At 38.2% G+C, this 26865-nt stretch overlaps 2 protein-coding genes across 2 annotated transcripts; one reads left to right on the top strand and one right to left on the bottom strand.

Moving 5' to 3' along the window:
• Positions 1 to 278: 278 nt before the first annotated feature.
• On the top strand, positions 279 to 26448 carry rtf2 (replication termination factor 2). Its single transcript, XM_037772597.1, has 9 exons — positions 279 to 487; positions 637 to 731; positions 2210 to 2303; positions 2473 to 2612; positions 3010 to 3088; positions 19567 to 19677; positions 19956 to 20010; positions 22868 to 22939; positions 25195 to 26448. Exons 1-9 carry the CDS (start codon positions 419 to 421, stop codon positions 25389 to 25391), a joined length of 912 nt encoding a protein of 303 aa, XP_037628525.1. The 5' UTR covers positions 279 to 418; the 3' UTR covers positions 25392 to 26448.
• gcnt7 (glucosaminyl (N-acetyl) transferase family member 7) lies at positions 6260 to 17022 on the bottom strand. The gene is made up of 5 exons (XM_037772583.1): positions 15550 to 17022; positions 13343 to 13595; positions 11215 to 11956; positions 8708 to 8803; positions 6260 to 7554 (listed from the first exon to the last, which is right to left on the bottom strand). The coding sequence occupies exons 2-5, from the start codon at positions 13544 to 13546 to the stop codon at positions 7313 to 7315; spliced, it is 1284 nt and encodes a 427-aa protein (XP_037628511.1). The 5' UTR covers positions 13547 to 13595; positions 15550 to 17022; the 3' UTR covers positions 6260 to 7312.
• Positions 26449 to 26865: the final 417 nt, after the last annotated feature.

Here is a 26865-nt window from a genome sequence, read left to right as displayed (position 1 = left end):
AATAGAGATATAAAAGATACAGAGTGACTGGGTGAACGTACAGTCCGTCAATAAATAAATGTAGTATGTACAATAAATAAATGTAATATGTACATATGTGCAGTCAATAAAGTGGTATATAGGATGTATAGTGTAAAGTAAGTGTAAAGTGAGTAGAGTCCAAGATGGTTGCAGATAGTGCATGTTTAAAGTTAAATATTTGGGGTGATGCTGCCACACTGTGGCTGAAGCTACAAAATACACTGTTCATTCAGCCACTAGAGGGCGAGATCACATCACTCGCATCATCTCGCGAGAGCTGCGGCGCTGTCGTTGTTTGTTTACAACCTGGGAACTTCCTGCATGCTAGCTAGTAGCTTAGTTCATCTTTGATATTAAGATAACTGGGTGATTAAACTTTACAAAGTCTGCTTTCAACATGGGATGTGATGGAGGCACGATTCCTAAAAGACACGAGTTGGTGAAAGGTCCCAAAAAAGTGGAGAAGGTTTGTTATTCTGTTATTTTGTTCTTCCTTCCTCATATGTTAGCTGTATGATGCTAACTGTTAGCCAGCTAACAGTATTACTAGTTTATGTCTATTTGCCTTGAGAATGAACTACTATAACCTGTGTATGGTTCTGCTCTTACATTCAGGTTGATAGAAATGCAGAGTTGGCTGCCAAATGGAAATACTGTGCCTTGAGCCAGGAGAAACTCAGACGGCCCATCGTGTCCTGTGATCTGGGGAGGTAAGAGTCTGCTCTCTGTTTGTTTTATATCAATCAGCTGTAAAACATAGCTGCAAAAAGGAGACAGGATGACTTGATGATGTGTGGCACTGTGTGAGCAGAAACTGCATTTACATGTGAAAGCTGCTAACTGAGAATTCACACTAAATATAATAGTGTATAAAACGAAAACATAAAGACAATGTACTGTATTTTTGGGGAATAATAAGATAAGATATGATATTCCTTTATTAGTCCAGCAGTGGGGACATTTGCAGCGTACAGCCGCAAAGGGATAGTGCAAAAAACAAGATGCATCAGCTAACACAGTAAAAAAAAAAGAGCTAAACAAAGTGTAACAAAATATGAACCATTTAAATAGAAGGAAGTATAAAAATAAGAGCAGGATATACAGTATTGACAATAAACATACTATTAACACAATTGCACAAGTGGAAAATGATATTGCACAGTGTGAGTAGTACTGATAGACAGTTGGTGTACAGTAAAGTGCAGTTCTTGTCAGTTTTTTTATGTGTAAGTGTAAGTGGTCTACTGGGAGCAGTGCTGGTTGTGGTCTACTGGGAGCAGTGCTGGTTGTGGAGTCTGACAGCTGCAGGAAGGAAGGACCTGCTATAGCTCTCCTTCACACTCTTTGGGTGGGGCAGCCTGTCGCTGAAGGAGCTCTCCAGTGCTGAGATGGTGTCCTGCATGGGGTGGGAGTCATTCTCCATCATGGATGACAGCTTAGCCATCATCCTCCTCTCTCCCATCACCTCCTCTGTGTCGAGGGGGCATCTCAGGACAGAGCTGGCCTTCCCGATCACTCTATTACTATAATGACACAAATAAAAACATTTGCAATAATCAAGGAATGGCAATCTTTAGTGAAGAATGTATAGAATAGCCTTATTGGTCTCCAAGTCAAACATAGACTTTTGGTCCATAAACCTACAGTATAATTATAATTTACAAGTCAATTAATAATTAATAATTGACTTAAGGAGAAGGGGTGGGATTAAATAAGTTTATACTTCTTCTCACTCCTTTTCGAATAGGTAAATTAGGGCATCAAGTGTTTGACAATTTATTTTTCTTATGCTTTTCATTGTATGTAAATACTACTTGTTTCTGACTGTCCACTTGTTGGTATGATCATTCTTTTGCTTTATTTTTTTAAATTTTTTTTTGTATTCTACAATGAAATGAAGATAAATAAAAGGAGTGGAAAAGCAAGGTGAAATAGCAAACAGCTTCTGTGAGCTGGCTTCATTTACTGCCTTTCTTCCTTCATGTTTTTATTGCTTTTCACAGTTTTTTGGTTAAAACACATGAGATATTGTGTTTGTGTCACAGCTAGTGTTAAGTACTTGCAGTACATCTCACAAACTAATAAGCTTCATGACCAGTTAACCCTGTTCATCCATCTATCCATTTTTTAAATATCCGCTTATTCCAGCCCACTATGTCTTAAAAGTCTGATTCATGTTATGTTTCAGGCTCTATAACAAAGATGCTATCATTGAATACCTTCTGGATAAGACTGCTGAGAGACCCAATACTGAGGCTGTAACTCACATCCGTGGGATCAAGGTATGTTGACACTGAAGTTTTCTACGTTCAAAGTCAGAGCTGTGCAACCGGAGCACATGCAGGTGTTTACGTTTTATTTGTGTGTGTATGTGACGGAGGTGTTGAGACTCGTGTGCACTTGATTTCATATTGAATTTTTTGCATGTTTATCCATCTACTCCCTCTGCAGGATATAAAGGAACTGAACTTGACTGATAACCCTGAGTGGGAGGGAGAGAGAAGGACTACTAAAGGAGACCGATATGAGGACATCCACTGTGGCATGTTCATCTGCCCTGTTGTTGGGTTGGAGATGAATGGCAAGCACAGGTAACAAGCAATAAGTAAAAAGGTCCACATCGATAAAAAAAAAAGAGGCTGTTGCTTAACTGCGTCACGTATAATGCATCAAGTATAATCAAAAAGTTCTCCATTTGTTTTAAAGATAAACTTTGTGCATCCAGTTTGCTGTAGTCCAATATGTACAGTATATACACATCAGGTGATACTTTAAAGACTTTTGGAAAGTTTTTTGATCTCATATTATTACATTCAATATATGTTCAATATGTGTTACGAAGACATTTTACATCATCGGTATTAAATTTAATCCAAATGTTTAGATCAAACAAAGTTAGAACAATACTCACATACAGGTATTGACAGTTCACTTTGTGTAGGAACTGGCCCAAATGTATGTAATATACCCCAACGTTTCCATTTTCAGGTTCTGTTACCTGCAGACCTGTGGCTGCGTCTTTTCTGACAGGGCCCTGAAGGAGGTCAAGACAGAAATCTGCCACAAGGTGAGCAAAATTTCATCTTTTTTCCTCAATCACTGTATTCCAACTTTCTTTGATGGACCAATGGTCTGCAAAACTATGATTTCTTTATTCATTTATCTTAGAGATTTTGAATCTTTCCTCCCACTAAACCTCTCCATCGCTGATCTCTCAATGTTTGGCAGTGATTCTGCTTCATTGATCTCTCACTGCTAATGCTGGGTAAATACGCAGCATTGTTATCAATGTAGATAACACACTAGCAGTCTGGCATCGGCGTGGTTCCTGATGCACAATCTGTTGCTCAGATGGATAAGAATGTGTGTTCAAAATCTGAAATGTCATGTTTTAAAGCTCCCTTGGGAGGTTTGGGAAATCTCACAGTGTACAGTCTACACTAGTTTTTTGTCAGCCATCCAGAAAATCTGTGTAGCTTAAAATAAAAACTTAACATGTGCACCATTTACACAGCCCCCCAAACAGTTTTATCTATACTATATAAGGTCTTAAGTAGACTAGAAATACTTCTAATCGTGTTTAATTTAATTTTTAAATTATGAACTGTACAAATCAGTAAACATACTTGTGAAGACAGTCTGACCACTACGGCAGACTATTATCTTAAGAATCTTACTGTTAGCTTGGGGGTAATTGATGGGTGGTTCACCTGTCATTTTAAAGTCTAATGTTTAATATTTTGTTTTATAATTTTGCAAATGGTTTACAGGTTTATGATACAAATAGATGAATAGAATATCGTATCAGTTTTGTGTTAATAGTGTTTATATGTAATCCCAAATTACCATAAAAGAAAGTAATAAAAAAACACGTAGCGACTAGGGATGGGAATTTCCAGTAAAAATATATATTCTGGGAAATATTCAACCACTCTTCGGGGAATGGCATGATAAGGTTATTTTTCCTCTTTTTGAGCCGTTTCTGACAAATGACCCAAATGGAGCCACATGAGAATCAAAAGCAAGCCTATAAACAATTTGTGGTCTTGACATGGTTTAAGTAACCTTAAAGCAATGGTCGTAATTTCTCATGCACATGCTATTATGAGGTAGAAGACAGCAGATCATATCCAGTCTGTTGTTGTTGTTTCTGTGGAGGTGAAAGCATCTTGGCACGGATCAGTTGTTTGACTTTGCCAGAAATAGGGTCTGAAACCATAATAGAAGTCCCAGTGCCTCTTGTGGGAAACTTACTATGTCTACAGAGATTTCTCCTTAGATAGACTTATTAGGAAACACACAGTTTATTAGTATTTATAGCCACTGACATTTAGGCGGGCTTTGCCTGCTTCTTATTTAATCTCTCATTTGGCTGACATAGTGTAGAAAGTTGTTGGCAAATTTGTTGAATATGTGAGAATATAGTTATAGGACTTCACATTTCCAAGCAAAAAAAAACATGGTTATGTTTAGCTCACACAATGAACAGTTTGTTAAATTTTTTGGACCAGTGCTGTAAAGGAGATATCCATTGTGTTTTTGTTTTTTTTTTATCTTTCCTTGCATTTAGAGGGCCACTTTTGCATCTATAGTGATCTGTAACATCAAATGACACATATAATTGTAAACTACTGGACAGGCCTAGGCCTGAATAGTCTGTGAGGGTCCAGAGCATATATGTCATAAGCTGAGTTTCCACCAAAAGTTCCTGTGACTTTTAGTCCCTGGAACTTCTTTTCAAGGACCTAAAAGGTTTCTTCAGCCCAATGTTGTCTGCGTTTCCACCACGGTCTAAAGACCTGTGAATAATAGGCAAATTAGTCCGCTGACGTATGAAAAAGCAACATGACATGGGACAATGGCTGCTGGTTGCAGCAGTCAACACACTCTGCAGCCTGCAGTTCAGTGTGTCCGCCTGTTTCATCTAAAAAACATGCTGGAAAAAAAACGTTTTTGTCTCACTGCGACGATATTTACTGATGCCTGTAGGATGTAATGAATGAAATGCAGTAGAGGAAAGTGAAACTAAGAGTGTCTGTCTCCACAGTAAATCATCTGTTGAGTGTTTGAGGCTTATTTATTTGTGCTTTAGAACATTAACGCTGTGAAACAATCAGAAAAGATCTTTTCTTTCTCTCATTCACAGCACCGCCACGCTACATCTCTCTCTGCTCTAACGCTCGCCCTCTCAGCTCGCTCGCACGATATCTCTCTCTTTTTATCTCTGTCTTTCTTTAAATGAGTCGAGAAGCTGACAGCAGAGTCTAACTTTACTTTTAATGTTAATCAAACAAAGAAGAATACTTCCCCCCTCATCCTGAAATGGTCCCTAATCGATACTAGAGTACTTCCTTGTTTTATCAATGATGCGGTACACGAGTTGAAGCAGCAGTGCTGTGTGTGTTTGACCAATCAGTGGTGATCATCCCTGCAAACTCCACCCCGAAAGGTCTGGTACTTTCAGAAAGTACTACCCCCCGACCAAGGTTTTCAGTTGGATCTGTGGTCGAAACAGGGCTATGGAGATCAGGCCTCTCTTTCTCCCTGTTCCTCTTTTTGAATATGAAGTCTGCTTTATTTCCATGCATTTGATAACTCTTCACGGTAGACTTCCTGGTTCGTATTTCATCTTCTACCTGTACCTTGAAGCAGTTTGTCCACACTTAATCAGCCCCTTGTGTTTTTAGTGGTCTGAATACACTAGGGCAGTGTGTTTTACTTTCTTTATGTGTGTTAGAGGTTTGAAGTTCACCTAAACTGATCAGAACCTGCAGCTCTTTGTCTAAGCAGGTCACCTTTGTAAAACTGATCTGCCAATGAAAGTGTAGGGATTAATATCCAAATGTTGAATAACCCCTGTTAACACTAACCATAGCTAAGCTAATTAAAAGCCACAAGGCAGCCTGTCTAAGATAAGACGAACCTTGAGCAAGTTCGTTTGACCTTGACTTTATGGGTCAGTGTTTCCCAAACTTTTTTCTGGGGACCCACTTTTTGAAAAGGACAAACCATCGTGACCCAATTCACAATAGGCCTGCCTTATCTATAAATCGCCAGTACAGCGAATCTGTGCGTAAATGAACGTTCCTGACCATTTTTTACTGCCATTTTCACATCACCTTATTATCTTGAATAGTTAAAACAACCATTTTGAAGAGATATATGTTTGATAAATCACAACTTAATATTTTACATGTGGTGTTGAAAACATATACACGTTATATACTTTATAAATGCATTTAGGAGGAGTTAACAGGCAACGTCATTTTATTTCCTCTCATCAGTAAAACAAACACAATGTACGCTAGCCTTTACTGTTAGATTTATTGTTATAAGTAGGCTACACTTATCAGAACAATACGAACATTCAGGCTCTCCCATGTGGCTTAAAGGTGTACTGCAGATATAAATCTCAAATAAAAGACTGTAAGAAATTCTATAAATTTATTTGGCCACCCTAATAAAGTCTCCTGCGACCCACCGAGAACTTAAAATGATTGTAAATGTATTTTAGGAACAAATGAGCAAGCACTTTTCTCTTTACTGAGCCCCCGCTGTACCTTGTGTTTTGGGCTATTTAGCAAACGTTAGTGTGCTAATACGCTGAACTAAGGTGGTGAACAAAATACCTCCTCAATATTAGCATGTTAGCATTGTCCTTGTGAGTATGTTAGCATGCCGATGTTAACTTTTTGCTCAAAGAGCAGCCTCACAGAGCCGCTGTGAGCTTTCATGGCTATAGACTCGGGTCTTGTTTTTAAAAAGGGAAAAAGGGAGACTTTTTTTCATCATCATCTTTATTTGTTTGTTTACACCTGCTACTCTTTAATTAATTAAATTAAAAATAAAAACAGACAATAGCTTTACAAGTGTTTTTTTTTAACTGGATCACACACTGAACAGTATTAAATTAAAAAATATTAAATATTTCATTAAATTAAACAATATGAAATGCATGTTCGGTTGTTTATTCAATACCTTGTGTAGTGCAGTTGTCTTAAATAGTATCTGTTATATACTTGTATATTTTTAAATAGAATTCATTGTACTTTACTGTAAAGTTATTTTGGTCCACACTGTCTGTCTTATGATTATCGAAAAAGAGCAGCCATTACAGTTTCATAGATAAACACGTGTGTGAACCGTAGCCGGGCTGCAGAGGAAGTGGACCGTGGTTCCTCCTGCCGTTCTCAGTTCTCAGTTCTCAGTTCTCAGTTCTCAGTTCTCAGAGTGCAAGTAATCTGCAAACTACATGCAGCCCGACTTTTGTTGGTGTACACCAACAGCGATTTCATGCTCCAGCAATGCTGTTGAAGTAGCTGCTGCTTGAGTTGCCCTGTGTGGCCAGCAGCCATGACGGCTCTATGGGAACAGTTGCCTGGTTCAACACCTTGTTCCTGTGCCACTGCTCCAGGCAATCCAGGGCCTCGGGAAAGGTGTTACTCTCAAACTTATTGGCGAACATGCTGTTCGTCTTGACGATCCATGGCAGATCTTCCACTCCATAGATACAGATGTCTCGTACGTAATGCCCTGGAAAACGACAACAACAATTTAGGCCTTGTATATTAGATTTCAGGTCTTGAGTCTGTTTTTGCCAAACATTTTATTGCTTCATTAAAATCCTATTTTGAATCTTTAACCAATAAAAGATCATATAAAACACAGACTAAACCCACTGAAGAGTACGTCATATCAGATAAAGCCTCATATCTGTCCTCTTATAATCTTTTGTTGAGTGAATCTTGTGTTGCCGTAGGCAGTAATTAGTCCTGTAATCCTGTCTGGAGCCAGAGAGCCAAACATAAGACAGAGTGAAGAGCAGACAATGTTTATGTCATAGGACAGAGATAGAGTATAAGGTAGGTTAATGTTAAGAAATAGTTATTAGTACTTGTACTGTATATGTGTTATTGAGTTAGCCCACAAATGTACTGATTTGATAATTTGTCTTAAATTACATAACATATTCTGTTTCAATGACATTTACAGTACATAGTATCAATAATTCACAACAGAGTGCTAAAACTCGGAAATGAGTTAACATTTTAGCACTTCCGGTTCCCTCGTCTCGAAGTCAGTTTTTAGTTAAATGCCTGAAATAAGGTCTGTGGTTAACACAAGCCGAAGAGATTTTTTTACGATTTGTTCTACGAGATAAAATATGCCAGTAAATACGTCACTTGTGAATTTTGAAGCTTTTATGTGTCTTAAAAAAAGTGGTTGCTAACAAGTGGCTAAATGAGCCTACTAAATATCACCACGCCAAACACCAGTGCGCCTTAAGCTTAGTGGCGACGTGAAGTCATGTGACTGTGGTGTAGTTCATTTATAGCCTTTTTAATTCTGGCGATTGCATTTACGCTTCAAAAACTATAAAAGTGGTTTTCATTTGTGATAATAACTTGCTGAACAAAACGTGTAAGTATCATAAACGTTTGTTTGCCACAGAGCTTATTTTCTGCAATAATCCAAAACCCAATAGAGAAGTCCCATTGGCTTTTTGTCAAGGGAACCAGGGTGATGCTGACTTCCGGGTTGGCCTACAAAAATACGTCATCCCTGCACCACTTTCTATACACAGTTGAATAAGACAGAACAGAATTCAAGCTAGATCACAGATAAGCTCTGTAGTACAGTAATTAATCACACACCTCATTATTATACATGCACTTCTGTACTGTACCTTTGCAGCCATTGTGTGTCCTTCCCTCTTGATCCCTCCACTTGAGTGCCCGGATTTCTCCTGACCAACCTCCTTCTATGTGGCTGCCTGGAGCTTCTTCAAACACATAGCCAGAAAAAAAAATATTATAATGATGATATCTAACTGAATTATAAGTATTATTATTACTTAGCCCTGTTTGGAACTGTCACATCCACTGTGTGGGAGATAGTCCCGGGCTGATGCTTCCCATAGAAAAGCTGAGAGAAGCGACTGTGTGCTGCTCTTTATCGGAGGTGGGGGAAAGAATCTGCCAGCCAGAATCTAAAATCCAAATCCAAAAGAACTGTTTGAAAACACTTCCTAAAGCATAAATGGCCTCTTTGTTTTCGAGTGTGGTGTCTTCTCCGTCTCATTCACGTCTTGTTGCCCTTCCTACCTCTTATTAAGAGCAGTGCACATTTTTCTTAGCCTTATTTTCACACTAGCGATCCTAAATACTGGAAAAATTACAAAGATTTTTAAGGAATTACTTACGACAAAATGATCAATATGAATATAAATATCAGTTAAAGTCTGTGAGAGTTCAATGTAAAAGCCATAGATTAGACATTAAGAATAGGCTTCTCTCTCTCTCTTCCACCCTGTGGCCCTCCTTCCTAAGATAAAGTCTGTCTTATTGCCACCTCATGACAGATATGTTACAAAAAGAATACCGTTTGTTACACTTCATTGATTTACCTAAAGTGAAATAAGCCCAATGCATTTCAACCACCATGCTGACTAATTTCCTGTCTGCAGTTAGTTGGGAAAGACCAATGACAGTATTTCCTAATAACTTACTGACATGCTTGTCTTTTTAGTGTAGGAGGAAAACCGTCATTTTCAGTTTACCAGAAATTTGACATCATGAGACTTGACTCAATCATTAACTCAAGTGTGAGAAATGACAGCATCCAAGGTTGTGTAATAATTCAGGGAATGAGAAGGGACCTCCTGATACAATATTGTTGACGATCACTATAGATGTTTATCATGAGTATTAAAGTTAGTATAATCATGTTCATTTTAAACAATATGTGATCAATAAGTTCTTAAGCTGTAGCTTTCCTTTGTGTCTTATGTGTGGGATAAAAATGAAGGAAATACTTCAAGCAAACAATAGTGCCATCTTTTCAAGTTGTAGTATTTCTTAAAAATAATTTCATTTTACATTGGTTGCAACAACATGTTGTCTTATTGCCACCTCATGACAGATATGTTACCAAAAGAATACCCTTTTGGTACACTACTGATTTACCTAAGGAGAAATAAGCCCAATGCATTTCAACCACCATGCTGACTAATTTCCTGTCTGCAGTTAGTTGGGAAAAACCAATGCCAGTATTTCCTAATAACTTACTGACATGCTTGTCTTTTTAGTGTAGGAGGAAAACCGGATGGGGGGGTCAGTTTTAGAGCTAGAGTGAAGATACTGGTATAATATGAAACTAGAAAACCCAAGGAATCCATTGATAACATGTCATTCTAGCTTGTCACGAAGGAGGCTAAATAACGCTTCAAACTTTCACTCAATTTTGGCCATTTTCAAAGGGGTCCCTTGACCTCTGACCTCAAGATATGTGAATGAAAATGGGTTCTATGGGTACCCACGAGTCTCCCCTTTACAGACATGCCCACTTTATGATAATCACATGCAGTTTTTGGCAAGTCATAACACTGACAGCTGTTGTTGCCTTTTGGGCTTTGGTTTGCCATGTTATGATTTGAGCATATTTTTTATGCTACATGCAGTACCGTGCGGGTTTCTGGACAATATTTGTCATTAGTTTGTGTTGTGTTGTTAATTGATTTCCAATAATACATATATTATATTATACATGCAGAACATGTGCATAAAACAGGCATATTTTCTCTCTCCCATGTTGAGAAGAGTATCAAATACTTAACAAATCTCCCTTTAAGGCACATTTTGAACAAATAAAAAAATGTGCGATTAATTTGCGATTATTCCAAATTAATTATGGACAATCATATGATTAATCGCGATTAAATATTTTAATTGATTGACAGCTCTGATATTTTCCTAATGTGCCCGTGCTACAATGTGTGATGGCTTCAGTCACACTGTGGCTCACTTTAAGGCCAATCTAAGACTCCAAACTCCACAGTTTTTACATTTGTGACGCTGCTACCAGTAACTTTTCTCACGTCTGATTTCAGCAGAAAATTTTGCCCCTCGAAAAAAAGGAATTTAACACAGGTCTTCTTCCTTACCATCCTGTTGTTTTGGATCACACAGCTCATGCGCAGTTAAAATGCTGCCATAAAAGCCCAGTCAATGAGCCTGTGTTTGAGGCCAAATATGCTGTTTGACCTTGTTGCATTGATTGTGTTTCTGTATCTCACATCTCCTTTTGTTTAAACATTATAATCACACAAGTTAATAATTAATAGATGTATTCTAGGATTTGTGCTGCAGAACTTCCCACCATATGTAGTGTACCCATTTGAAACAGGAAGTTTACCTTTGATGTGGTTGAGTGTCACCCAGTAGTGCTCATCTGGACTGAACGTGTCTTTGGACCACTCCAAGAGGTCCTGGGCTATTGGGCTTTTCAGAACAAAGTCTACAAAAGCCCTTGTGAGAGCATAGTAGGCTGTTCCAAAATAAACTTGCAGATTGTGTGGAGGAGGACCTTTCTTCGCTCTGAACCCTTTCCGAGCTACATGTGAGCCCTTTATCTCGCTGTGCTGGAACTGTGTCCTGTGCCTCATAGACACTGGCTGCTTGACCCCGGGCGTCATATTTCTGTCCCTCCACTCTTTGCTCTGCATGTACCGCACCAGTTCCAGGTTGCTCTTGACAGGGAAATCCTGTCCACAGAGATTCACCACCTTCCTCCAGCCTATCTCGGACTTTGCTAGATCCTTCATGCAGTTCAAATCTGCTTGCAGGCGGGAAAACCCAGCGTACGTCACTGTCTCGCTGCGGCTGGAGAGGAAGGTATTTTTAAAGCAGCTGACCAGCTTCAGTACAGCCGCCTGGTACTCCAGCGAGGCCTTATCATCCACATGAATGCAGTAGACATTGTGTGGCATGTAAATGGCCCGCAACAGACGCACAAATAGCTCCAGCTCCTTGTGAACAGTCACAATGAATGCTAAAGGGTAGTCCTCCTCCTCGCGACTTAGAGGTCTTGTGATGAAGTGTAGGTCTCTGGTCAAATTGGAACACTGCATGCGACTATTCAGAATAAAGCTTTCCACCTATAGACAGAAAAAAAAGATATATTAACACTATGCCTGTCATTTTTTTAACAAAGCAATCAAAAGACACGGGGCAACGAGACAAAGTTTGAGGTAGCAAAGCAAGTATTACAGGGTCGGTTACGAATATCATTACAAAAACAAAAGTAATTTAAAAAACAAACAGACAATACAAATAAGTTATATATATTTATGTGTGTGTGTATGTATATATATATATATATATATGTATATATATATATATATATATGTATATATATATATATATATATATATATATATATATATATATATAAATAAAAAATTAACGTTGCCAAAGTTAGCGTGATAATAACGCATTAACACAAATTTGTTTTAACATCACTAATTTCTTCAATGCATTAACGTAACTTGCAATTTTTTCCTTAACCTCTTAAAAATCCATTGGACCCAGTAGCTATTTTAAAACTAGAGGGAAGATAATGGTATCATATGAAACTAGAAAAATCTAAGGAATTCATTGGTACAAACCATGTCACACTTGCTTGTCGCGAAAGAGGCTAAATAACCATATCCAAACTTACGCTAAATTTTGAGTCTTTAATAAATAAGCTGTATGTCTCACTGTGTGGAAGTGACTGGGATCATTCTTTTATGTGTAAGGCAACATCAGGCTTGAATTAAACATTGCTTTCCTAACTTTGTAAAACAAAATGTAAGAAATAAATACATAGATATAAATTTACTGAATTGTAATTCATTATTAAAATAATAAATTGTACACCAGCAACTTGGTAAAAAAATCCTAGAAATTAACAGGGATTATAATTCAAGTGTAAACCTTTTTAACGCAGCAAGAAATTGGTCAAAACTAAAACAGGAATTAAAATTCCAGTATATACTGTGTATATAGTATATAAATATAGAATTTGAATGAAATATTACAGCCCCATTCACACCGATACCCGATCCAGCTATTTGAGTCAATATCAGCCGATATCTGATCCGGTATCGGTATCGGTGCATCCCTAGTCTCCCCTTTCATCACATGCAGTTTGGGGCAAGTCATAGTCAAGTCAGCACACTGACACACTGACAGCTGTTGTTGCCTGTTGGGCTGCAGTTTGCCATGTTATGATTTGAGCATATTTTTTATGCTAAATGCAGTACCTGTGAGGGTTTCAGGACAATATTTGTCATTGTTTTGTGTTGTTAATTGATTTCCAATAATAAATATATACAGACATTTGCATAAAGCAATCATATTTGCCCACTCCCATGTTGATAAGAGTATTAAATACTTGACATATCTCCCTTCAAGGTACATTTTGAACAGATTAAAAATGTCAGATTAATTTGCGATTAATCGCGATTAAATATTCTAATCGATAATAATAATAAACATACCTGGCAGTCACGGCGGTACCACTCCTCTTCTTCCTCCATGCCGGGCAGCAAAGCTTTACATTCAGCGGAGAAGGGCCTGCAACTTGCGGGCTCTGGCTTGGGCTCTGTTGGCGTCCTAGTCCTCATGTAAATGACTGAACAGATAATAATACTCATCCCCAGGCACAACAAGAAGCTGCATTTCGTCCCCTCAAGCTGGCGCATAATAGCCCCACTTCACCGTATCCAAACAGCACCACCACAGATAAAACTCCTGCAATAAAGACATCCACATTGGTTATTTGCAGTCGGGTGTTGAACCCCTGAGGGATATTAAATAGGGTTAAATATGTAGGTTAGCACTAATTGATGAAGCCAGTTTTTAGATCAAGAAATGTAGTTTAGTGTACCGAATTTAGTCTATTAATAACTGTTATTTGAGATGTGACGCATAACTGGCAACACACTGTCTCTGGTTCATCTTTCTGAAACACAACATTTAAAAGTAGCATTCCTGAAGTAAATTATATAGGATCTTCATTTAGTCTTTTTATAATGGTGCAGAGTAACAAATTCCACCAGTTGACAAAGTGTAGAATACTTAAATCTTTTTAAATTCAGTCATGTTTTTTTTTTAATTATTTAGTTATGAGTTATTTATTACTATATTTTCATTTCAGGAACATGCATTAACTATTTCTGAAATGATTAGCTAGTTGATAAGATAACATATTCATTTTATTAGTTCCGCAGTGGGGAAATTTGCAGTGTTCTAGTTGATCAATAGAAAATGTATTACTTATAATTTTGAGACAGTTATCATGTACAAATAACAGACAATTTATGGTTTGCTTTCTTTTGTTTCATATTATTATGAAATTAGCTGATACATTTTGCAGACAAAAAAAATGTCTATATTTTTTTCCATAGATTTAAACAAATAATTTATATTAATTGTCATTCACTAAAAAACAGTAAAATAATGAAAGCAAATGCAGCTTTAATTGAAACATGCTATACAGACTCTCTGAACAAGCTTTGGTGGATCGTCCGAAAACTCAGAAATTCTTCAGGAGCCACATGTGCAAGGTTCAACAGATTGCAATAAGTAAACAAACAACATGTTTTGAGAGATTTGAGAATAGATTTTAGACAGACCAGACAATAGTTGAGAGAAGGGCAGTACCCGAGTAATTGGTGTGATGCCTTGCAGTCTCGGTTTGTCATATAAAACACAATAATCATAAGGACACTCTGAACCTCCCAAACTGCTTAGTAGTATTTGATATAGAGGCACAAATAGCCTACCATTTTGGAAGGAGAATTAATTACTATTATTATGGACTACTATAGTGTATGTCAAAAAGGCCTATTTTTTTTACTATCTTCTTAATATAAGGCATTCTCAATTGTTTCTGACAGAGCAGTTATTAAAACAAACTAGTTTGGGTAATGGCAGCTGTCCAAGGTTAACATGTTTATGCTTAACTCCCGAAACCTTCCTAATACTTGACATCAATCTCGCTTTCTTTATAAAAGTGAATCACAAGTTGCTCTTTCAAGTGTTTTTATTGTAATAAAGTTCTCATTTTACTGAAAGTTACGTACCTTTATAGTAGTATAGTAATAGTTAAATGAAACATAATGCAGGATACAACAACTCAAAAGTTGTTATCAGTTGAACCAGTGAGCAGATTATTCTTTATGAAGCAGAGACTAGAGACTATAGGAGTATTAGAGGAACATCCGAGCAGATAACAGCGTCTCTGAGGACTGTTCTTAATCCCATGTCAGTGAAGCTGTTCAAGTCTGCTCTTCTTGAAAACAACACCAAAGATACAGATATCCATAGGGGGGGGCTGCCATGGAAATATGTACGTTTCTAATCTTCTGTCGAGATGTCGCCAACACACCCACACACACACACACACCTTCCTTCACTGACACTTCCTTCAATTACAACCCAGCATGTGAATAAGGGATAGCTTGTTGCTTGATTGCTTTTAGTGGTATTTTCTCTTTTGTCTGTGGTTTTAGATAATAATCATTTCATATTTCTAACATTAATTTTGGGTTTATATCTGTTTTGAACGTTTGCTCACTAGATAAAACATCTAAATCTTGTTTCAATGCAACACATATACACACTCACACACACACACACACACACAGGCAGATATAGTATGTAAAGAAAGAATGCCAAAGACAGGGCAAGGTGAGCTATTTACCTTCGAGGCAGTTCAGTCTGTAGTCCGTATGGCCAAGAAGTAAAACATTAGACATCAGCGCCTGTTCTGATCATTGTTACCCAAACAGCTACTCCAAGCTTGTTACTACAATCCATCCAGAGTCCGGAGGAGAACACAAGTCAGGTCCATTGGCGCCATTGTCAACAACAGCAGCAGGAGTAGTAGTGGTTGTTTCTGTCATATATTTATGACCTACACTTGGTTGACACAGAGTGGTTTTGTACAGAGAGTAGGAGACTGTGCTCTCTGAGCTCGAGACCCTGACAGAGTGAGACAGAGTGCTTTGCATACGAGTTTGTTTTTTTTCTCTTGTTGTATGCATTGCTGATTAAGGCGCTCCCCCTGCATCCCCACGAGACGAGGGCCGTCCCTGCCTGGTTACCAGCAGTAGCACCCACGCACGCACGCACCTGACTCACCTCACACACACACACACACACACACACACACTCTCTCTCTTTCCCTAAGGTTTTTCCACTCCTCCCCCATACACTTTCCTACTCACTTGTGTGTTGTATCTTTCTTTTTTGTCCTCTTGCTCGCTTTCCATTATTTTTGAGGTTTCTCTCAAATTGATTTTTGAATTCCAGTTCATCTGCCCAATTAGAGAAACACACGCGTTGAATTATTCATAGTGTCTCTCCACTGAGTGCCGTCTCTCTCTGTCCCGTTCACCACTCTTCTTCTTCACCTAGCTGGTTTAGTGCTGAAGCAGGATTCATTCTGACTTGTTGTTCACTGACTTGATGACACGGTTCTCAGCTCGTCCGTGGTCTGTGTCATTTGCGGTAATAGCAGCAGCAGAGTGACTGACTTCAGAGCAGCACACACAGAGTTTGTTTGCTGCTTGGTCAGCTTCTGAGATTATCCCTCTTGTGTTGAACAGAGCACATGGCCGGAGTTCACACCCACTGAGCCTGCATTACGGCAACACAATGGATCCCCCCTGCTGGTTGCTCAGGGGGGTTTAATATTTGTGTTTGCATATAGGTGTGTTTTTCCTTTTTTTTTTTGATGCAGTCATGCTGCTTATTGTAGTACGTTTGAGTGAATGATGAAATAGAGATGTTTGCAATCCACTTAGCTTGTCCTAGAGGAATACAGCAGTGTTTAATGATTGTTTTTTCAGAGAGTGAGGGTTTCCCAGTGATGCATTGGCCCTCTGCTATATTCCATTTCTGTTAACAATTTACAAAATGTTTTGGGAAAATCAAATACGTAACATATCTACCATTTTTAGTGCTGAATTAACAGGCTGTGAAAAATGATAAATTAACCACCATAATTCAGTTAGGTCTTCAACAAACACATGTTTTGATTTAGTGAAACAAAGTACTCTATAGTTGCGTTATCAGTTTATGTTTGAAGGGTAATAGCACCTAAATTAAGAATTCCAATATGTTATTTCCAAGGCCTATAAATTCAGTCAATATTTGTGAACATGAGTTCCTCTTTATCAAAGCCAGAAACCAAAGAAGGAAGTCTCAAAGTCTCACTTTGGCATACAGGGAAAACGCTAGGGATGCGATTAGAGAACCGGTTCCCATTAATAACGGGTTCTCAGTTGTCCAGTTCCTTGGCATCTCATGCTTCTGGGACTATTAATTCCTCTGTATTGATGCTTTCCCACACTTACGCATGCACAATGATGCAAAAAAGTCTGGAGCTGCTCCCTAGAGAAAGTTGCGTCCGAAATTCCACACTAACATGCTATTTATATGCTAAAACAGCATGTGAGATGTTTTAGTTTGTCCAAAACCTTGTGTTTGTATGAAACCAAAAGTAGGCAAATTGCATACTATTTCAGGTGAAATATTACAGTATGCAACGCTGGACACTATGGCAGCATAAATATCCCACAATGCAATACAGTAGTGACGACAACGTTCATAACAGATGGAAAGCTTTGTAACATCCATTAGTAAGTATAAGTGTGAGTATAAAATTTCACTTTGCTAGGCGTAATATATATTAAAAATTAATTCCGACTCCGATTCTCACAAACCGTTGTTGTGCTCACATGAGGTTGCCACGGGTTACCATGGTTACATGTCTCCAACCGGCAAGGAGGCCCTCAGGAAGTGACGGCGTAAATTACTGCTCAGTGCGTCCGAAAAGACACATACTACTGTTTATTAGCACAAAAGTATGTTGAACGATAGTACATACTGTATATTGGGGATGTAGTACATATTATTTGATTTCGGACGAAGCCAATGAACGGGAGGCTGACTTTGTGGACTCACAGAATGTTTTTCTTTTTTTATACACAAATGAGCTTTATTTTATTTTAGTGATCTCAGTTGTGAAACAGAAAATGCACTTATATACTCAGAACATCCCCCTGGGTGCTCTCAGTATCAACTAGAACCACTCTCCTCATTCATTATCTATGGAGCAGCTCCACACTTTATACCCTATGACAACACACGTTTGAGTTTTAGCACTCTAGGTTTTGGATTTGGGAGAGATTTGTTCATGTTTACTAATGTCATAGTTTCCCTTTTAAAAAGGAAATGCCTAAAAATCTGTATACTGGTCCAATAAAGTGGATTTAACAGTAGAATCAGTAGAATCAGTAGAATCGACGATCCTGACTGGATGTTTGGCAGGTTAAAATATTTGAAAATAGTTACTGCATCCCTATACACCATGAATTGACGTGAGTCTGTCTGACTGAATCTGAAGTTGAATTTGCCTGTTTCCATCTGCTTCGCTGTGTTTTGAGTTTGGTTTCGCTCTCAGAGTAAACCAATGCAGCCTGCATGCAAATAAAGTGAAAATAGAAGTGAAGCGGCAGGGAGATAGTCTGGATGTTGATCCTTCATAAATGTGTTCATAAGGTATGGAAAATAGCTTGACTTATTTTACTAATTGCCATTTCAGTCTATGTATTCCTACCACAGGTACCTCAACCAAAGGTACAAACAATTTTAAGGAGTTTCATCAAGCTGGATATACAAAACATTGCTTTGCAAGTCAAAGCAACATCTCCTCATCTGTTGTGCACCTGAACCTTGTTAAAGCGGGCTTTGTGGACTTTTCACCTAATCATGTCATGAACTTTAGAGGCTTAACACATTTGTATGTGGTGTAGATGTATCCGGATCATGCCTTTTAGAAATTGGGTTAACTTCTTCAGAGAAATACATCGTTAAACTAGCCTAACGCCCAAATCTATATTTGTGAAATGTATTTGTCAAAGTAGGGGACGGGGAGAATCCTTCTCAGTCACAAACTGTAAATAAGCATATCACAAGAACTGCTCATCCGATCAACTTGACACTTGGCGGATGTATTGCTGGGGACACAAGGGAGTGCTTTGTCGAATTTGGTGCAATTTGTAAATGCGACACATTCAATATCAGTAAACTTTGAATAAACAAGCACACAGCGCTCTGTGCAGCAGCAGGGGCGGGGCTTAAGGGCTCTGCAGACTGATTCCAGCATGTCATCTGCAGCGGGCAGACCGCAGCTCAGAAAAAAATAAAATGTTTAATCGCACGATTGTCCATGATTAAGTATTTAATACTCTTATCAACATGTAACAGTATTAATAGTAAAAATATTGATTTTCGATACCATGGGAAAAAATTGACACAATATTGAGGGCACTACAATTTTAGATTGTTATTAACAGATAAATAGCAATGTGTGTTTGTGAACTCGCTCTCAGAGAGAAGAGAGAGCAGAAAGTGCAGCTGGTACTCGTGTATCGATACTGAAAAGAGTATCGAAAACCATTAGAAATATTCAGTATCGATATGTATACCATACACTATAACAAATACATGCATAAAAATATGTAAAAGGGTCAAGTTGATGCTCATTACTTCAGACAAAGTTCTTAACACATATATAACACAAACTTCAATAATCATTCTTCGTACCTGTCGAGTTTTTAGGTTCTATGATCTGTTTCTACAGTTGTTGGATTTTTTTTTTCTCCTGTGTCAGTCAGTATCTCTTATCTGGGCTGTCATGTTTGTGTTTTAGTGTGGGGACGCGTTTAAATATGAGGATCTCATTGTGCTCAATGGCACTAAGGAGGAGGTGGAGAAGCTAAGGGAGAAGATGGGAGAGAGGCGCACCAAAGCCAAAACCAAGGTGGGTTTTAATCTGAACACAATTACAACTAATCCACAATGATGATGTGACAGAGTGGGTTTGTTGTTGGCGTTGAATAATACTATACAATATTTTATTGGGTTCTTGAGAGTGACTTGTTATCTTTGAATAGTATTTGTCTTCACGGGGACAAAATGTGTTATTACTGTAAACTGATACACCCAATCATAAATATTTGTTTTGGAATAATTTTTCAAGTTAAAAAAAAAAACGTTTTGAAAGTTTTGTAATCAATACATTTCCCCTCCTGTTTTTAGAAATCAAAGAAGAGCAAAGCAGCTGAAGTTGTGTCCACACCATCAGAATCAAAAGGTAGGTGTAAAGCCTACCAAAACCAAACAAGTAACAAAACCTTTACTAGTTCATCTGGATGATGTTCTGAATGTGCTGTAGTGGAGTTAGCAGGGTTATTCAAACATTTAATTTGCATATGTATTAAATATTTAGATGGAAAAATACTATACTGTGTTAGAATAACACTGCTGAATGTGACACCATTGTCTACTATAAAAACTTGTAACTACTTGAGTCTGTAGATATTGCAGCTATCTTTAGATGTTGCTCTGAGAGGTGGATGATGTAACTTGCCCTTAGCCAGGAGATAAGAATGTAATAGTCACACTAAATATGTGGGTTTTGCTTTTTGAAATGTCTCATCTGTTCTTTTTCCCTGAAGGTAATTTTTTTTTCATAAAAACATATTCATTTTTTCATGATGTTAGCAGAGGCGCTCTTTGTTTCAGGCGCTGGTGTCACCAACAGGAAACCGACTTTCTGTACTCCCATGACCAGTGTCCCCATTTAATCATTCCTTCAGTTTATTGTGATTTTGCAGTGATGTGTCAGACGTGGCTTTCTAAACTAGTTTGACCATATACCATAGGCTCACTGCATCTATTTATTCCTTCATACTTGTTGTGGGAACCTGACATTTTCAGGCTAATTAGTCATCATCTCTCTTGTTAAAGCTGCAGTAGGCAGAATGTTTTTGGCATCATTGGGCAGAAATCCCATAATAACCTTTCAGCATATTGTAATTCAAGTGTTCTGAGAGAAAACTAGACTTCTGCACCTCCTCATGGCTCTGAGAGAGCGTTCCTATTGGCTGTTCATTCAACGGAGGCAGCTATCAATCACTCGCAAACTCCAATCAAACTAGGCAGCGTTGATCAAATATGAATCAATATTCTGTTACTGTTATGCCCATTTCCCACCTCAAATGCTTTCAGAATCATCTTGTAGTGTACTCTTTAACTGTAAAATGAGAAAGTTTGCTCCAGCTGGTGGGCGGTGCTTGGTTTTTCCTCAACTGATCTCAACATGGCTGCCAGGTCACAAACTTTCTCATTTTACAGCTAAACGGTACACTACAAGATGTTTCTGAAAACATTTGAGGTGAGAAATAGGCATTACAGTAACATACTATTGATTCATATTTGATAAGCGCTGCCTAGTTTGACCGTTTGATCAGAGTTTGTGAGCGACTGAGAGCTGCTCAGAGACGGAGGACTCCAGCTCGGCTCTGATTGGTTGTTTTCCTCCGGTCTGTGAAATCTTGCAGATGCCATTAGGAGCACCGGAGGACACCGGAGGACACCGGAGGCACATGATTTTTTTCAGATTACCTGTCTCATGCATTACTATCAGGATATAGTGACTGTTTTATAAAAATAACTTTTTTTTTATCGGACTTTGGGTGCTTTCACATCTATAGTTTGGTTCATTTGGTCCGGACCAAGGGGGAAACAAATGGTACATTGTTGAATTTTGGTTCTGGTACCGTTCCTGTTCACACTGACTTTTTACAAACCATCCAAGAGGAGTAAACAACGAAGTTATACAGACCGACAGGTAACTCGTTGATTGGACTATTTTGCCGATTGTCAACCTGCGTCATCAGGACCCACGTGGGAAAATCTAATTCTGGTGACTGACAGACGTTTATGCAGCACTTCTGATGTGTGTATTTATGTTATTTGATTAATAACTGATTATAAGCATTATTAGTATTATTAGCCTGCAAATCGACCGCATGTTATGAATAATGACTAACAGGTAGAGACAGGACGAAAAGGAGCCGTCCTGTTCAGTACTGATTCAGGGCGTATTACCGTGGGATCGCTGTTACATGTTTTTTAATGGATTTAATGAACTGGAAAAAGTACACAGAGTCCGATACAAGCATAGCAGTTTTAACAGCTTTTGTTGAGGACAAAATCCCTGCACTGACATGCATACTGACATTGCGTAATACACATGCATTATAAGATTGCTTCATGAACAGGTTTCACAATCGCCACCTTTTCAAGTGATCTCGGTTCGGTCGTTTGGTCCGCACCAGGTATCAATTTACAGCTTTCACACCAGCCCCAAACAAACCGTATTAACCGAGCACAAAGACCTGAGTTTGTTTTAACAGATTAGGTGTGAAAGCACCCTTAGGGGAATAGTTTTGGATTAATCATAGAGTTTGGTCTCTTTTGTAGCTGTAATGTGTATTATTACTATCCTAATTTTGATTTTCTTTCCTGAGTCTGGTGAATAAGCAAAGAAATGCCAATCTTATAAATAGTTATATTGGAACAGGTTCAGTAGTTTTAGTCTGGCCCCGTGTTTATTACCTAGATCAGAGACTTCTAGTGCTCCGTTTCTAGGAGATGGTGTGGTTTCCTGTTTAGTGCTGCTAACAGCACTGAGTTCTAACCTCAAAAGTGAGCAGGATGCTTGCTGAGAAACACTTGACATTTGCTACTGATATCAAAACGTTTCCATGAAACAGTAAAAAAAAAAAAAAAGCTCGAAGTGCAGCCTATCTCTTCCGGCTGATGTAAAGCTTATTTTAGATTGTAAAGGTTTATTATCAGATAAAAACATCGGAAAACTGATAATTATTACGTACTCTCCATGTAGATACACGGCTTCTAGTTGATTTAAAAAAATAAATGTATTCTTTAGGATGTTCACAACAAAAAAAAGAATGAATTAAACTTGAATGAGAAACCTTTTATGTAACCATTTAAAATTCATTATCAAGTTTTGATTTATTATATATGATTTCTATCTAATTATAAACATTTTCTGAAATCAGAACTATTTCATACTTGAACAAAGCATTGAATGAAGTTTCCTGTCTTAATCAAACTGTCTGACTCGTTGTTTCTTCCCACAGATGACACACATTCTCCACAAGTGGATGTAACGGGAAGCTCACTACAAAATGGTGATGAAAGCAGCCAGTCAGGTAGCTAACCACACTTTTATTTTATAAACACAGACAAACGAAGCTTTAATGTAGACTTAAATGTGCTAAATTAGAAATTCAGAGCATACAGTATGTATGATTGAGGGATTGCCACCACACGGCTCTGATGGAGCTAACAGTGTTAACCTGGGAGGGAACCGGAGGGTGTGTGCTACGCTTCCGTGATGACGTTGTGGGTCCGGATGGCGTCATCACCGGTAACCGCCGTATGTGCGTAGTGCAGAGCGCCGGCCATGAGCTAGCCAGTGGGGTACACACAAAGCACAGAGAAGCTCAGATTATAACACACACAGAGGGAGAGTGACTTCATTCTCTGCTCAGGTAGACATTACTCTATATTAATGCTCTAAATTTGAAATTTAGCATCTTTAACCTCTAAATTGTATAATGCTGAGCATAAAATGTCTGCCAGAATTACTGTAAGAAGTCTTCCCCACCTTCAAACAGCATGGCAGTCATTCTCAAAGAGAACCGTTGCCAGATAATAAAAAAGGATAACTTAGTTGTGCATATAATCAGCTGGCCATTAGGTTGTGTCTTCAATGGAGACCGTAAACACCAAGGAGCATTTCAAAATGCTTTGGCTGGATGTCATATAAAACACAAAATCTAGGCAAACTATGATTTCTGTTTAACCTTTTCCACTTCACCTCTCTTTTTCATAGACCCATTTTTGTATTTTTCTAGGGGGGGGATGCAGGGGGTCTTTAGTGGGAGATAGAAGCTCAACAGTAGATGTCACATAGAAGTGGTGTACATCATCTGAAAGCTGGGAACCTGAAGATCAATTTGAGATGCAGCTCAGCACTGTGTGTCAAGTTGTTCTAGTCATTAATCATAAATAAATAAAAACAAATATTTAATTAAAATTAACTGTAAAAGTGTGTAAGGGTTTAGAACATTATGATCAAGGTAAATGATGGCCATTCTCATGCTCTTATGTCTCATAAGTTGTTGCAGCAATGTTTGAGTTGATACCATTTGTTACACAGATTTGGTGCTAAATTTAACTTTTTTTTTACCAATTAAGAATTGATAAAATGATCAACGATCCCTCCAAAATACCACATTAAGACACCTAGACCTTACAGAACACCATAGAAAAAGCCATGCTGTGATTTGGTATGAAAACATTTTGATATTTGCAGATTTCTGCAAGAATTTTATTTTAGGCGATTGGATGGCGAGCACTTCTGTTCTGGGAACTGCTCAGAAACCCTCTTATTGTCAATCGATCTTGAAAAGCCATCCATCCTATGAATGCCCTAGGTCTCTAGTTTGTGGCTGTAAAGTTTCATGAGGCTGTGATTATCCTAGAGGTCACCACAGGTCATTTTATACAGTGAGGTCAAACTTTTAAAAAAATGGTTTCACTACAATGAAATGGCTACTATGGGGATTGACATCATCACACATGAATACAGTTGGGCTCATTGGATCCACAAGAGTCTCAGCTTTACAGTGATACCCAATTTATGTAATTCCAAGACTGTTTAGGGACCCCAGTATGCAGAAATATTCAAATACACCATTTTGAGAATGGGCAAAAATAACACATTTATACTGCATTCAAAAAACAGCATGTTTTTTAACCCAAACTGCATGTGATTATCATAAAGTGGGCACGCCAATGAACCCCTACAACCTCTGGAAATCGAATAGCAGCCGGGTCCGTCGGATTTTTAAAAGGTTAATTAAAATGTTAATCAAATCCCTTAGGTTTTCTAGTTTCATATGATATCTGTAGCTTCAATCCAGCTCTAAAACGGAACCTGCTAAAATACAGTAAAGTCTGTCGGGATCCTGCAGGTCTCAGGGGGTTCAAATGGACAGGTTTTCTCTCTGAATTGTTGCCAGATAATTAAAAAAAAGGATAACCTTGTAGTGCATATAATCAGCTGTCCATCAGGTTCTGTCTTTAATGAGAGCTTAAATACCCCAGAATTGCTCAAGTGCCCAGCTGGCCTGTTGTTCTTAACACATCAGTTTTCCAGTCATATGTTCAGTGAATAAATATCACTCCAGTGAGAGATCATTTGTTTATTATCAAACAAAATTAACATAGAATTATAAAACTGTATCAGAACAAAAGCGAAAAAAAAAATGCTGGTATGAATATAAGTAAAAATCCTATTCTCCTTAAATTTGTCTCATTCTTTGCCTTGTTTTTCTTTGTTCTTATTTTCATCCTGCTCTTTTTGTTCACCCTTGTCATTTTCCATTCCACCACCTAGATGTGGCCGGACCCTCCGGATCCTCCAGCTCCTCTAAAGGCGCCAAGTCTTTGATATCCGCCGCCACCAAAAGGTCCGTCCAGGAAATGACGGAGAAGTCAGAGGTCTTCAAATCCCTGTTCACCACCCACAGCTCCGCCAAGCGCACTAAAGCTCAGACATCCAACTGGGTCACCCACACCCCGTATCACTTCTAGTATCTACCACTCAGAGCCAAGATTCACCATTTTTAGATTGCTCCAGAAATTGTGACCCATTAAAGACCCATTACTGATAAACCTAATTCTACATACCCAGCTCCAACACACACACACACACATTACCCCACATGACCTCTAATACAGTCACCAACGTGTGGACTCATTCCCAACTTGTCTCCTCAGTCCCCAGTAGCTCAGTGTTTACATGTTGTGAACATTTTGTTAATGACTCCCCAAGCTGTTCAGACTCCCCCATGTATTCCCTCAGCATGTTCTTAGTCACAAGAGCTCTGAGAATTGATGCCAGGGTGACTTTATCATCTCTGTCACTCTGCTGTCTCCTAGTGGACAGAGAGCAGGCTTTTAAAGGGATCTCTACATGGTGTCGGATCATACTGTATATAGGCTTGATTTCACTCTTCAGTTAAGGCAAAACAGCTCTACATCTTTAAAGCAGCTCCCTAGTCTTCAGTAATTATTTTCTGTGAACACATTATTTTTTTCCCTTATAAGCTCCAGCAATCTCCCACATTTGTTCTTTATGTAACATATTTAATACATTTAGGAGAGGACAATCAAGTAATTTGTATTCATCATATTAGTTATTTGATTTCTTGAAAAGTCTGTTAAAAAATTAGATTAACAATATGAAGACAGATTAAAGCGTCTTGCTTATTTATTGAAGCATTTAATACTCATTAATGAACAAAAGCACACAACATAGTAGCTGTAGTGTGACAGGACAATAGGAACATTGTTTTAGATCAGTGATCTTTCTCATTCTGGAGCACCACAAGCTTCAATATTTTTACTTCACTGTTTTTCTCCTTTTTGGAAGATTTGAAATGAAAAATAACAAAATATGTTCTGTTAGCTCCCAGTTTAATAGCAAAATGCAGTGACATTGAATTATCATATATTCTACATGTTCTTCTTCAGACAGTTTTTTTTTTTTTTTTTGAAAGAAGATACAAAATGTGTTCCTCCATTTATTTTTATTTTTTCATATGTAACAAGCAAATACCAAAATAAATTTCTATTCAGTCCTACTCAATTCAATTTTTTTTCCCTCACTATGTATTTGTGCAGCCTGTATTACAAGTAAAATGCACAGCAAGTTTGCCAGTAATGTAAAGCTTGGTTACACAAAGCTCTACATGCAAGGAAGGGCAATAATTACCTGTGATGACAGCAGCAACAACTCCCTGTTGTGCCCTTCAAGGGAAAATTCACTCCAGAAACAAACTATATAAAGCTCATGTGCGGCAGCTGACGTGTTTACATGTACGAGGTGTGAAAGCGGCGACTGTTATGAGGTTTAGTGTTCAGGGTGTTGATCAAGACGCCCAGCTGGCAGCATCTAACTATCAATTAATATTACTAAAACAGTTGCTAGGTTGCTGCCACACATATAGTCTTGGGCAGATGTCCACTAATGTCTTCTTACAATATAGGAGATCAAAATAATCAG

Source organism: Sebastes umbrosus, chromosome 1 (genome assembly GCF_015220745.1).
Source record: "Sebastes umbrosus isolate fSebUmb1 chromosome 1, fSebUmb1.pri, whole genome shotgun sequence".
Taxonomy (NCBI): domain Eukaryota; kingdom Metazoa; phylum Chordata; class Actinopteri; order Perciformes; family Sebastidae; genus Sebastes; species Sebastes umbrosus.
The sequence above is the reverse complement of the archived record's forward strand: the minus strand, read 5'-3'. Positions and strand labels throughout refer to the sequence as shown.

Excerpts from the sequence above, each read along its gene's own strand:
- rtf2 (XM_037772597.1), top strand. The coding sequence starts at position 419 with ATGGGATGTGATGGAGGCACGATTCCTAAAAGACACGAGTTGGTGAAA. Across the intron at positions 732-2,209 it reads GTGTCCTGTGATCTGGGGAG|GCTCTATAACAAAGATGCTA; the intron begins GTAAGAGTCTGC and ends GTTATGTTTCAG. Across the intron at positions 3,089-19,566 it reads AGACAGAAATCTGCCACAAG|TGTGGGGACGCGTTTAAATA; the intron begins GTGAGCAAAATT and ends TTTGTGTTTTAG.
- gcnt7 (XM_037772583.1), bottom strand. The coding sequence starts at position 13,546 with ATGCGCCAGCTTGAGGGGACGAAATGCAGCTTCTTGTTGTGCCTGGGG. Across the intron at positions 11,957-13,342 it reads GGTACCGCCGTGACTGCCAG|GTGGAAAGCTTTATTCTGAA; the intron begins GTATGTTTATTA and ends TTCTGTCTATAG. Across the intron at positions 8,804-11,214 it reads GACACTCAACCACATCAAAG|AAGCTCCAGGCAGCCACATA; the intron begins GTAAACTTCCTG and ends ATGTGTTTGAAG.